This window comes from Zootoca vivipara, chromosome 4 (genome assembly GCF_965207765.1).
Source record: "Zootoca vivipara chromosome 4, rZooViv2.hap1.1, whole genome shotgun sequence".
Lineage (NCBI taxonomy): Eukaryota > Metazoa > Chordata > Lepidosauria > Squamata > Lacertidae > Zootoca > Zootoca vivipara.
This window is the reverse complement of record NC_142587.1, coordinates 33,181,020-33,193,990: the sequence shown is the minus strand read 5'-3', so window position 1 is coordinate 33,193,990 and position 12,971 is coordinate 33,181,020. Positions and strand designations below refer to the sequence as shown.

The window sequence follows — 12,971 nt, the reverse complement described above, 5'->3', positions numbered from 1 at the left end:
GTTACCTTGTCACCCTGCTCTTTTTGAGCCCACTTTGAGGAAGTTTTGGCAAAGGACAGTTAAAGGATATTTTAAGGTGTGCAATTTTTTCAAATAAATAATACACCTGTTACACCCTGGTTGAATTAACTTGCATTATGTCAAATATGGCCCTGATAGGTACTATGGGCAGCCACAGTCACACCAACTATCTGATTTGGGTCGACCGGGTTAAAGGAAAATAAGTGAGTATCATTTAAGAAATAGTTCAACCTGTCCCTTTTCCAAATCATTGAGCGAAACATCAGGTACATTTTGTTTGCATAACTCTTGATCTCTTTATTGGTAGTTGCTTGGTTATCCATTGTACAAAAACTGAAAACTTTATAAGATACAGATCTTCCATTATAGTACAAAAATATATGAAATATGGATAACCCTGAAAGAATCATATTTTACCTGCGAGATCTGTGACATACTGTTAAACCTGATACATTTCATGATGGAACTCTGACATGTTAATGAACCCCACTTGTAGCAAGAAATCTCAGCGATTTATTATTATTATTATTATTATTATTATTATTATTATTATTATTATTAAATTTGTACACCACCCTATATCTTCAGGTCTCAGGTTTCCACAGAAGTTTTTAAACTCTTGACTTGCATGAATATTGGAAATATTTTGTTGATGTGATCCATCTTTTACCATTGTTTTGAGTTTTTAACCTTCACAGGTGTATGTGTTCTTTCCGGGTTTCTTTCTGCATCCTGAAAATCAAATGACAATTGTTGCAAAACAGCAAGTTTTATTACAAAATAGCAAGGGGTAATGCTCTCATATAAGTAAAGCAAGGGTTGCAGCCTTCACCTATTGGAAAGTGAAAGCTCCAAACTTTGTACCCTGGAATAATCCCATTGGAGTTAAAGGGGACTGTCCATTTGAAATTTTCTGACTCCAAACAGTAGGATCAACAAAATGACTCACCCTCTGGTTCAAAATTACACTGCTCAGATAAAGAAGCTTTGACGAACTGGGAGAGGATTTTGTGTGACCAAACTAAATTCCTGTGGCTAGTTAAACAATGTATGGCCTTTAAAACTGTAGGGGGTATTTTGTTACTATGTTACATATTTTTGTGTTTATATACTTTATATTTTTATATCACCCGGTGAACCTCAGCTGAAGGGTGGTATTGAAATTTAATAAATAATTTGTGTGTGCGTGTGAACTGCTTTAAGGTTTCATTTACAAGCAAGCAGTGTACATTTTTCATGAAATAAATAAATGATAAGTGAGTAGACTCAACCGACATCAAGTTGTCAGGGACCGGACAGAGGAGGAATGGTGGAGACTGCCTCCCCCTCCTCCTGAACCTTCCAGAGAAGAGGAAGACAGTATAGATTTACAGCAGTGGTTTGGGGAAAGTAACGGCTCAGAAGCAGATGAAGGGCAAAGTTGGGAAATAATGGGAGAGGAGGAGGAGGAAGAGGAGGAGGAGGCGGCAGAACATCTGGCTGACAAATTATTACTAGAAAGCATTCCAGACCCTCCTTCTCCCAGAAACTGGTGAGCAGTGAAAGTAGGAGAGCAAAAGGCTCAGAGACAAATGGCCCTAAGTGGCCACCGTAAGGTGTGTGGTGCTGTTGACGATTGAGGAGAGAGAGGGGTGGAGATTACTCGGAGCAATGCCATTACTCCAAGAGGCTGCATTTCTAAGCCTCTCTCTGTGAATATTGAAAAAAAGACATTGGTAAGAACTTTCCTTGTCTATTCCTGGCAGCCTACCATGGGGGGATCAGATTCCCTGATGCCTGACACAGGTTTCTGTAAGTCTTAGAAACTGGAAGGATAAGCTGTTTTTGTTTATTAAACTATGATTTTTTAAACAACAACAAACCGTATATATTTCTCAATGCCAAGGATGTTGTTTAATGTACAAAACCCCATTTTCGATCGCCTTGTTTCCTGAACGGATAGAGGCACTTCTCAAACCTGTGTTAGCCACTTAGGCAGAATGATAGAGATCAGGCCAAAGGAAGAAGTACTTGGAGAAAAAAACCTGTAACCTTACCAAATTTAATTAGTTCACTCCAGTCACTCCATTTTTCTCCAACGGTGCAATACTGTCCAGCTGCACGAAGCTTCAATATGTATTCTTTATCTTTTGGAAACAAGTGGTAGGTTTTCCCCGTTTTTTCCTAAAAGCAGGATATTGATCTGATTTATTCCTTTGTAAGTGAAGTTACATGCCAAATTGCATTCAACAATTTGATTTTTAAAATAGTATTAGTGGTGCCCACCCAATTCCACTGTGAAGACGGCTATTTCTCTTGGGAAAAAGCATTCAACAAGCTGCTGCCTTAAGTCACTAATTGGAAAATACTTTCCCCCTGGAAAATCACTATGGCTGCCTTTTAAGTAAATATACTCAGTAGCAGGATATTAATAATTCTTCAGTTTTACAACTACTATTAAGAGATTAGAAGTCGAAACTCAAGAAAAGCCACAATATGTTTGACTTAGGGGCAAGAGAGAGGAAAACTGTGGTCCTCCCTAGATTTACAGTGGTACCTCGGTTTACAAACACAATTGGTTCTGGAAGTCTGTACTTAACCAGAAGTGTACTTAACCTGAAGCGAACTTTCCCACTGAAAGTAATGGAAAGTGGATTAATCCGTTCCAGACGGTCCGTGGAGTACTCAACCTGAAGACTACTTAACCGAGGTATGAGTATAATTGGTTCCGGAAGTCCGTACTTAACCTGAAGCGCACTTAACCCGAAGCGAACTTTCCCTTTGAAAATAATGGAAAGTGGATTAATCCGTTCCAGACAGGTCCGCGGAGTACTTAAACTGAAAATACTCAAACCGAGGCGTACTTAAACCGAGTGACTGTACTTGAGGATGCATAGCCAATTCAAACTATAGTCCACAGCCTTACTTCTGTGATTCTCCAAAGCCCTCTTGTGGGGAGGGGGTTTGCCATGAATTTTTTATTGAAATATTTCATTATGCCATACATTAAAAAGCAAACTAATCTGAATAAAAAGAAAAAGGGGAAATAATAGAAATAGAAATATAGAAATAGGTGGAGGATACAAAGGCCTCTCTCTTAACCTTTGTCCCACACAGAAGGAGGTGGACCCTCCCAGGTCTTACCTGAGAGATTTCCTCTATATGTTCCCAGTCTCCCACCCTGGCAGATTTTCCCTTCTCTGCCTCTTTCACCAGCCATCTATCATTAACCCAGGGTAGAAGACATAAAAAAAAAACCAAAGCAAAAGCAAAGCAGATAAAAAACAAAACAAACAAGGAGATAAAGACACCTAGATAGAACTTCTAGGACTTCCGGTTGGTTGGGACGCCATGGCGGTTGGAGGTCCATTCAGCTGAGCGGACCTCGGCACTTTGGAGCAAGGGAAAACCGCTACAGCGAAAGCGGATTCCCTCAAAATCCCCAAGTCGAGCATCTTGGGGCCAGATTTGTCTGGCGGTGCGTCCAAAGCGGCTCTCACCCCGGAAAGGCTTGGTTTCTGAGCCCCCAAGAGCGGCGGGATTGGAGCTGCGACGCGGCAGACACTAGATCACTAACTCCAGGGTGCGACGCTGCAGGACTGCATGGCTACAGTGGCCAATTCTCCCAAAAGATTAAGACAAATGTGAGTTGGTCTTATTAAATCTTAATTTGGACGCGAATTTGGGCAATTGAGACAGGGAAAGAGACTTAAAAACGGGAGTCGGTCTCTACCCATTGATGAATTGAGAGGCGGTGTGTGAACCCGAAGCCGGGGAGAAAAAGTTATAGAATATTAACAACTACCAAGAAAAGACTAGAACTTCCCCACCGGAGGCAGGGCGAAGGGGAAAAAAAAGATTTTAATAAAAAAGACCCTGAGGAAGCAAGAGATTTTGAGGGGGAAATTCCTCTGCAAACCGGGACCCGGTACCCCAGGAGAGTCGGCGAGGCGCTGAATTTTGACAGCTGTCAAAAATAAAATTTAAAGAATTAGGCTGCTAAGAGAAGAGATTGTATTATTAGAACTTTGGGATTTGCTTTTTGGCCATGTTGGATTCTTTTTCTACCGGAAGCCTGAGACTCCATTGTTCTTTGTTCTCTTATCTATGCCTCTGAGAGAGAAGAAATGTCAACATCCGGAGCATCTGTTTTCCAGACAATAGTGTTAAACTTGTTAAAACTGGTGGAGGACCTTGAAATCGGGCAGCAACAGTTCAGTGTACAGTTAAGAGATTATAGACAGCAGTGCCAGGAATCGAACAAAGTTTTGCAAAAAGACTCAGATAATGGGAAACTAATTCCTGAGGACAAACAAGATGGTGAAGAGGAGGAAGAAGAGGATGCCCAACAAGAAGAAATGGAAGATCAGGACTGCTACAACAGTCCTGATCTTGTTGAAATGGAGGAACAAGAATTGAAATTGATGTCATGGGAAACATGGGAAATTGTGAATAGGCAAGGGAGGGAGTCCGGGGAGAGGAAGGGACAGAAGGAGGAGAAGAGAAATTTTGGGGTAGTAAAATGGGACAGAAAAGGAGTGGGATGAAAGACTGGTTGAAGCATAAGTAAGGTAGAAAAAATGGAAATGGAATATGGATTGTTTTACGGACTCGCTGTATCAAATGGGGGGAAAGTCTCGGGGGAGGAGGAATTAGAGATTAATCAAGGTTAGAAATTAATATAAAGGAAATAGTTAAGGGTAATCCTATGAAAGTTCTCTTGGGAGGAAGATTAGGCAAGGGTAGAAATATAAGATATTAGATATATAAAAATGTTTTAGAAGGGGGAAAATAATGGTTTTCTAGCTACTAGGAAATGACAATTTGTTTAAATAGTTTGGTGGCCCGCAGTCTCTTTCCTCTCTCAGCTCTAGGGCTTCTTGGTGGCAGGGAGGAGTCTTGGAGGGGAGGGGGGAGGTTGTGAAAAACCAAGCTATAAAATGGAACACCTTCAAATGCCCACCACCCATGGGGCTCCTTGTGGCAGAGGGGGCTCTGTGGGATAGGGGGGAGGGAGAAGATGTGTATAATGTGAGTTAAAATAAGAGTTAAAGTATAAAGGTAATGATTAGCTGTTGGAATTGAGGTCTAAAAAGTTTGATTCGTAACTTTAATAATGAAACCGCTATTAATAGTGATGAATATTTATGAAAATCAAGGGGGAGAGAATCGGGGAAGTCACCAAAACAATGTTAAGTAATTAAGAATTGAATTGATGATATTTTTATTTTTATTTCTCTTTCTTTCTTTCTTTTTTTACCTTTCTTTTCTTTTTCTGTTCTTTTTTAAATCTTTTATTTCTGTGGTAAGAAGTGTATGGAAGTCAGCGCGGCGGATACCCAGCCCTATCTTCCCCTGTGACTCGGCCCCACTGGTGGCAGGAGTGGGTTCGAGGGGGGAAGGGGGGAGGGGAGAAACCCAGCTACAAAATGGTCCGCCTTCGACTATCCGCCCCGCATGGAGTTCTCTGGTGGCAGGAGGGAGCTTGTGGGGTGGTGGTGGTGGAAGAGGGTGGTAAAACATGATTATGTATCTTCTGTGTTATTTTGAAAAACCAATAAAAATTTATTATAAAAAAAAAAACTTCTAGACTGGCTCTATTTCAGAATGTTGTGACCAAATTTTACTATACCGCCCATTTATACCCCATTTTTCTTCCAATATGTAACCCACTGCAGCATACAGATGGTTGTCTCATTCCTAAATTCATTCCCCCCATGTGTAAGTGTTTATATAAAGTAACAATACTTACTGTTATAATTCCATTTCTCAGTTCATCCTTAAAGGAAAAAGGTAACGTTTTTAGTTGGTACTGGTGTCAAATTTTCTTTGTGCTTTTTTCAAAGTATGCTTGATTTCACAAATTCAGCTGGGTACTTTAATCAGCAAGGAAGGCAAAAGTTCTCAACAGCAATTGATTACGTGTGTGACTTACTTGTGGGTAGATCAGGCACCCCCAAACTTCGGCCCTCCAGATGTTTTGGACTACAATTCCCATCTTCCCCGACCACTGGTCCTGTTAGCTAGGGATCATGGGAGTTGTAGGCCAAAACATCTGGAGGGGCGCAGTTTGGGGATGCCTGGGGTAGATGGTTTAACTTTCCTCCCAATCTTTTCTTTGCTCCACTGTTTGACATGACAAACAGGATTGGCTTGGGGGATTTTGCTGATGGTAATTCTATACTGCAGGTCCTGGGCTAGCTAGACCCTTTTATCTTAGCCCATCCATCTTGTTGAATCTTGTTGATTCCTCATGTGCCTCACCAATCCCAGAGTAGCAGTACTGGGTCCCATGCAACATCTTTCCCCTCTTCGGCTCTCTATAGAACTTTCCTCATCCTGTGAACCAGTGTTTCTCAACCTTTTTTGGGCCACGGCACACTTGTTCCGTGAAAAAAATCACGCGGCACACCACCATTAAAAAAGTTTAAAAAATTTAACTCTGTGCCGCCCTATATTGACTATAATTATGTAAGAAACACTTGCCAATTGCTGTGTTGGTTGCAATCTCCTCTAATAAGGCTTCACAAGCCACTGATTTCTCTGCCAGCACGTGCTCCTCGCCGAAGAGGCCGCTCACTCCCTGACAGAGTGACAGTTTGGATGCTGGCTGGACAAAAGAGGCTCTTCTCTTTGCACCTATGGAGTCCCTGTGTGATTTTTATGCGTTACAAAATGCATCGTTTCATTTCCACGTGGCTCCGCTCCTCCCGTCGAACCCGGCTGGGCCGTCCCGAGGTTGCGGTGCATGTTGGGATACTGGGGGTTCTGCTGCTTTTTCCTCTCTGGGGGGTCTGGGCTGAGGTTGCGGCTGCAGAGATGGTGAGTAGGGGAGGGGGAGCGCTCGGCGGCTTTCGATTGGGTGCGGAAGACCATAGACAACTAAGTCAAAGGGACGCTCGAGGAGGAACCATAGAGATAAAAGAGAGAGCGGAGAGTGGTGGTGGTGCGGGCGGGGCAGGCAGGTGGGTTATGACAGGAATCGCCGCCATCTTGTGAAGGGCGCGCTCAAACGCAGCCATGCTGAGAAGGTTCTCCGCACATAGGTACGGTAGTTCTCTCTGTGACAATGCAAATCGCCCTTCTCGTCGCCGCAAGTCGCGGCACACCAGCCAGCGTCTCGCAGCACAGTAGTGTGCTGCGGAACAGCGGTTGAGAAACGCTGCTGTGAATCATTGCAAGTTGCTTCTATTCACCCACATTTTGTCTTAGCCTTTCTAACATGGAAGTTGAACAAATCTGAATCTTATTCTGTTTATTTCAAGAATTGTCACTGATTCTAGCAGACATGGATAGTTCTAAAACGGAATTCTATATACATTTGAAAGCTGGACATATTTCAGAATGTGAAATGGTCCCCACCCCTTGGATTTCTACTTGAGATATGCACATGGGACGAGCAAAGATGACCAAAAACAATTCAACAAAGAGAACCACAATGGCCTCTTACCTTTATCTGGTACTTGAAACAGTAATCTGCATTTGTAGTAGCAGTTGGAGGACGTTTCCATTCTACTTTACAATACAATGGCAGTTCACGACAATTCGCAGTGATAATTTGTGGTGGGGCAAGTTTTTCTGGAATGAAATTACCAATCTTAGGTTAGGGTTGGTTTTATATATCTTCTTTCATTAAAAAAACATCACCAGCAAGCTCAACGATTGTTTGTGAACACTTCCAACAGTTTAGTTTAAAAAGAATACATTTTTCAAAACATGATTGGAGTCACCTGCCATTAGGAGAGGTGTGAGATTACAAGGGCATTAGAGTGGTGAGTCTTCTATCCCTCTCTTAAAGATTTCAGATTCACATACACTATGGGTGAGTGTGGCCAGGTTTATAGCCAGGAATGTTATGGTGTGAGGTCATGCAAGGGTACAGGGTGTGGGTGGGTGTATTTGCCACTGACAAAGCTGTGATGTAGATGCAGTCAGATACGTTTTTGAGGTTGTTTAATGTTAATTTTACAAGCATTTTAAATTAAAGGCCTATTGCAGGGTTGCACGGCATCTGACTCTCCAGATGTGGTTGGACTCCCAGCAGCCCCACCCCAGCCAACCTAACCTGTGATCAGTGGCGATGGGAGTCAGAATCTAATATTGAGGCCACATGTTCCCATCCCAGATTTATAGCTATATCAAGATTTCTAGTACTGCTGGCAGAAAAAAAGTAAACAGATACACTCCACCCTCTCTCACCATAATCAAAAGGCCAGGCTTGGTGATCCAAAGTCTGAATTGGTGATTCTTTGCTTGATCCATTCACTCTGAGGGTAATATGATTCTCAGGAACTTTCACATTAGGAAAATGGCACCCAACATGTCTTCCAAGTTCATTACTTTTGTATTGGGGACATTCAATGCTTTCTCCATCGTTTTCGCTGCATGCAAAAATATTTTGTTAGAAACCCAACCAGGAGTAGCATACCATTCCCTTCCCCACCTCCATTTAGCAAATGAAATTGATTACTAATATATCAAGTTTAGAAAATACTGGACATCATTAGGAGCATTCCTGCCAGCTTCCCAAGTGCAATCCATTGAGGTAACATAAACTGTGGAAATGACACAGGATAAATTTTCAGCTGATGTCCCTTCCAGTCCTGGGGAGAAAAAGTAGGAAAGATCATGTTTAGTAAGATGAATTGGAGTGCTCAGAGTACTTTTATCATCATCCCATATATGTGTCATCTATATATATGACTTTGGTTCTGAGTCTGAGTACCTGCATGCAAGGGTAGAGGAAGGGGGTGTGGTAGGTGCAGTCCGCCTGGGTGTCACCACTGAGGGGGGTGACAAAATGCTGGGCAGTACTCACCGCAGGGCCTCCAGAGCGCCCAAGCCACGCGTCTCTCCTGGGAGTGACTCGGTGGCTTGGGCACCTGCAGGCTCCACTCTGCCGCAAACGGCCTGCCCGCCGCCTCCCCCTCAGCTGTAGGGCGGCTAAGTGGGAGGAGGCAGGCAGACTCCTCAGGGCCCCCACAGAGTGTCCTCCCCCATATGGCCTCGCCCCTGGGCACAGGGTACACACGCCGCCCCAGGTGCCCGATCGGCTAGCTCTGCCGCTGCCTGCATGGGTTCTTCTGAGAAGAGTTAATGTGCTCATCCTATAAGTTTGAATGAGGTTAGACTAAACATGAAGAAGAACTTTTTCACTGGAGACTTTTAACCAGAGATAGGATGACCATCTGTGAGGGATTCTTCAGCTCTGATTCCTGCATTGTAGCGGGTGATACTTGATGACCTTTGGTGTCCGTTCCAACCCTACATTTCTATGTTTCTTTGAAAGTGTTTCCTTTTTAAGGTCAAGTGACATTCCACTACAAGTTCCATTGGCAATGTTCACCCTATGGTGTTCTAAATTCACTCAATATGAAGTCAGAGTGCTAACCCCATGTCACATCCCTTTGTCATCAGAATTATGCATACCCTGGCAGCAGTTCTGTACTTCTGTAGGTATGATTGCCTAGAATGACTCAGATACTGTAGACTCAAACATGCTGCTATAGTAATGAATGACTCATATATGCTGGCACCATCTGTTAAGTATACAGTAATTGGTTTTATTTACACAGAAATGAGGATATGCCTGTGTATTAATGATGGTTTAACATGGAGAATGGAGAAATGTGTATCTCTAACATGGATTTCCCCCCACAGTTTTCTAAGGTACTCTTAAGCTCCTAAATGGGTCAGTGATTACCCGTTGAGTGTTTTCTGTTTCTCGGATGTATCCTGTTACTCTGAATGTAACCTTTGAACATGTGATGAAGTTACTGGACAGCACAAAACAGTGCATGAATGTTTTGGATGTATCATTTGATGTATTTTGTTCTGTTTTTGAAAAAAATTCTGCAAGTAAGCTTTGAATAATATTTTTTACAGGTTTGGACAATGTTTATTTCCAAAAGTAGTCAGTTCTTATGCACCCAGCCACTTTGATCTGTGCAATATTAAAATCTGCAATATAACCTGCTAATCAACTTGAAAATATATACCGGTACTTACCCTCCTCCTGTGCAAAAGTTCTGTAGAAAATAGAGTACAACAGAACAATGAGCCGAACTGTGTCAGCAAATCCTAGTGTGGCTACCATGCTATTTTTCTTTTCTTTATAAGTGGGGAGGAATGAGCCCTAAAGTGAAAGAGGGGGATTTCTTTTATTTCATTCCTTTGGTACATTTTTCCTTTGAGCAGTATCCTGCAAAGCCATTCTGTTATCGCACCGCAAGGACTTTCATTTGTGTAACACAACTGCCCCCCCTTTTCCTGTCCCCTCCCCAAATCTGGGTTGGAGGGTTAGCAAAGCCTCCAGAACAGATTTGTGGGGTGTGTTAGGAAAGGAGAGAAGGGGAGAAGTTCTGTTGTGCAAATGAAAGACTTTGTGCAGACTTTCTGTGGACAAAACAACTCTGATGGCTACTGTGTTTTGTGTTCAGTAGCTTTTATAAAGAAGGTTTCTTTTTAATGTTCTATAACATTCCCTCAATGGGACATGCAATACTGAAGTTAAAAAAAAGTTCTTTCTTGTTAGATAGGTTTATTGGCTAATAAGATAGGTAGATAGATGATTGATAGACAAATAGACAGACAGATAGATAGATGATAGATTATTTACCAGCCAGTTTTCTTATCATGTTTTTTGTAGCATTCTGCTGTGCTTGCTATATTTTATATGGAAGTGCCATTTATAAATCTTTGAATACAAATAAATACATTGATGGGGACTGCTTATGTGAGCAATGAAAGGCAGAAAAGAAAGAAATACTCAAAGAACATGGCAGTGACCTTTTCCCCCCACAAGCAAGGACCAAATGAACCTGAAATAATTTCTCCAACAAGAAACTGCTGCAATCTAAAGGTACAGAGAGTGTAGAACTTGCAACTGAACAGTTTTGGCAGCTTAGAGGATTGGTGTGTGTGTGTGTGTGTGTGTGTGTGTGTGTGTGTGTGTGTGTGTGTTTGTGTGTTTGAGGTCAGAAGGATGGCAGGGATGTTGAGACTGGCATAACAGATTGAAGCACCTGTTTGGGTCTGTGTGAATATTCTGGAGGGCCAAAACAATGGGAGTTTGAAGGGGGGGGTTGAACTTTGATGATGAGTGGCAAAGACCTGGGGTGGGACAAGACTGGTGGCTGCTGCCATGCTGATGGAGGGATTGGGCACTTAGCATATGGAAGGTTAGAAGATAGGGATTGGGTGGTGGGGTTACTGGAACTACTGTTGCTGCTGCCCACCCCTTCTCCATCAAGCTTGTTTTAAAGGTTGTAAATGTACCCCCCTTTTCTGCTGAGTGGGGTGTTATTCTTACCTCCTCCTCAGTTCAGAGAGATGTGTAGTTGAGAGAAGCTTTGGTAGTGCACTTGCAAAATGTGCTTTACTGAGAAAATGAGGGTATATATGTTGTTCCCATGAGAAGTGTTGCATCAGTCTTTCATGAATTTCCTTTTTCGCTTTCAATACCATTGCACAAGAAAGTACAATGGAGCACTTTCTTTTACTTCTGGTGACTTCCTTATGTTTTTGATGGTACATGAAGAATAATTCACCCTAAACAGGCCCACTGAACCCTAGAAAGGTCCTTGCCAAAATGTTTTGCTGATCGTGATTTTAAGGTTCATGAAGAATAACATGTACAATAAATAACCCAACTGAGTTAATACTTCACCTAATGCTTTCCTTATAATAGAATCAAAGAGCCCTAAAGTTGGTAGGGGCATCTGGTCCATCCCCCTGCAATGCAAGAATCTCATCTAAACTCTACAAGACCGCTATCCAACCTCTGCTTAAGAACCTCCAAGGAAGGGGGCATCCTATGCATTGAACTGGCCACCTTAAACATGCCTACATTTTTCTGATGAAGTGATTGAACACCTAGGGCTCATTCTGAACAAAGGTGAGGTGCAAAGGCTTTCGTATGAGTGAGCACCGTGGTGGTTGTTGGAGGTACCTTTTCCACATGGTTGGGACCTGATGATGAGGCGGCAACATGTCTGCACCATTTTGTGGTCCTTTATCTTTTTTCTGCTTTTTCAGTTGCATTCATTTTATTACTGATGCCCACAGCACTTTCTCAAAATTTCAACTGTGCCCACTGGCTCAAAGAGGTTGGTGACTGAACTATTGTTATCACTTGGGTGTGGAAACGTTTCACAGAGTTTGAGTGGGACTGTGAAAGAGAAATTTCTTGCTAAAAGTTAAAGTTCATGGAAACACAGCAGAAACAGCACCACTTGTTTTAGCTAAATAATTGTGGTATTTCCCTTTGTGTGTGTCCTTTCTCTGTGGTGAGGGGCATCATTAACTGATAAAATAAGAATAGACAGTACAGTGGTACCTCGGGTTACAGACGCTTCAGGTTACAGACTCGGCAAACCCATAAATAGTACCTCGGGTTAAGAACTTTGCTTCAGGATGAGAACAGAAATTGTGCTCCGGCGGCCCGGCAGCAGCGGGAGGCCCCATTAGCTAAAGTGGTACCTCAGGTTAAGAACAGTTTCAGGTTAAGAACGGGCCTCCAGAATGAATTAAGTTCTTAACCCGAGGTACCACTGTATCTGGAAAGCTGCTCTTACACAAATCTGTTTTTAAAATGTGTGTGTATGTGTGTGAGAGAGAGCACAAATGTTTTGAAAACCAAACACCTTCTTGTGGTATTTTACTACTTCCTTCTTTCATTTCTAAGTAAAACTGCATCAATACTTTGGTAAATATGGAACACTCTATTAAAACACTTTCAGTGTTTGGATTGATCTTAAATGACTTTAGGTCTGATAGATCATTTGAACTGGCTATTCTTTCTTAAAAGAACATCTGAATCTGAGGATTCTTTCCTCCAAGACAATAATGTGAGGTAGATGTGTGTGTGTGTGTGTGTGTGTGTGTGTAAAATTTGAAAAGGCAAAAGCAAAACTAAAGGGGTGGTAGTTGGGATTCTATGATTTTCTGAAGCCACCTGATGCAGTTCTGAG

At 42.3% G+C, this 12,971-nt stretch overlaps 1 protein-coding gene across 1 annotated transcript; it reads right to left on the bottom strand.

Moving 5' to 3' along the window:
• Positions 1 to 307: 307 nt before the first annotated feature.
• LOC148685894 (interleukin-5 receptor subunit alpha-like) lies at positions 308 to 11,375 on the bottom strand. Its single transcript, XM_088668983.1, has 8 exons — positions 11,312 to 11,375; positions 10,009 to 10,135; positions 8,471 to 8,603; positions 8,200 to 8,381; positions 7,451 to 7,578; positions 5,753 to 5,779; positions 2,058 to 2,184; positions 308 to 753 (listed from the first exon to the last, which is right to left on the bottom strand). The coding sequence occupies exons 2-8, from the start codon at positions 10,094 to 10,096 to the stop codon at positions 707 to 709; spliced, it is 732 nt and encodes a 243-aa protein (XP_088525109.1). The 5' UTR covers positions 10,097 to 10,135; positions 11,312 to 11,375; the 3' UTR covers positions 308 to 706.
• Between the last annotated feature and the right edge of the window lie 1,596 nt (positions 11,376 to 12,971).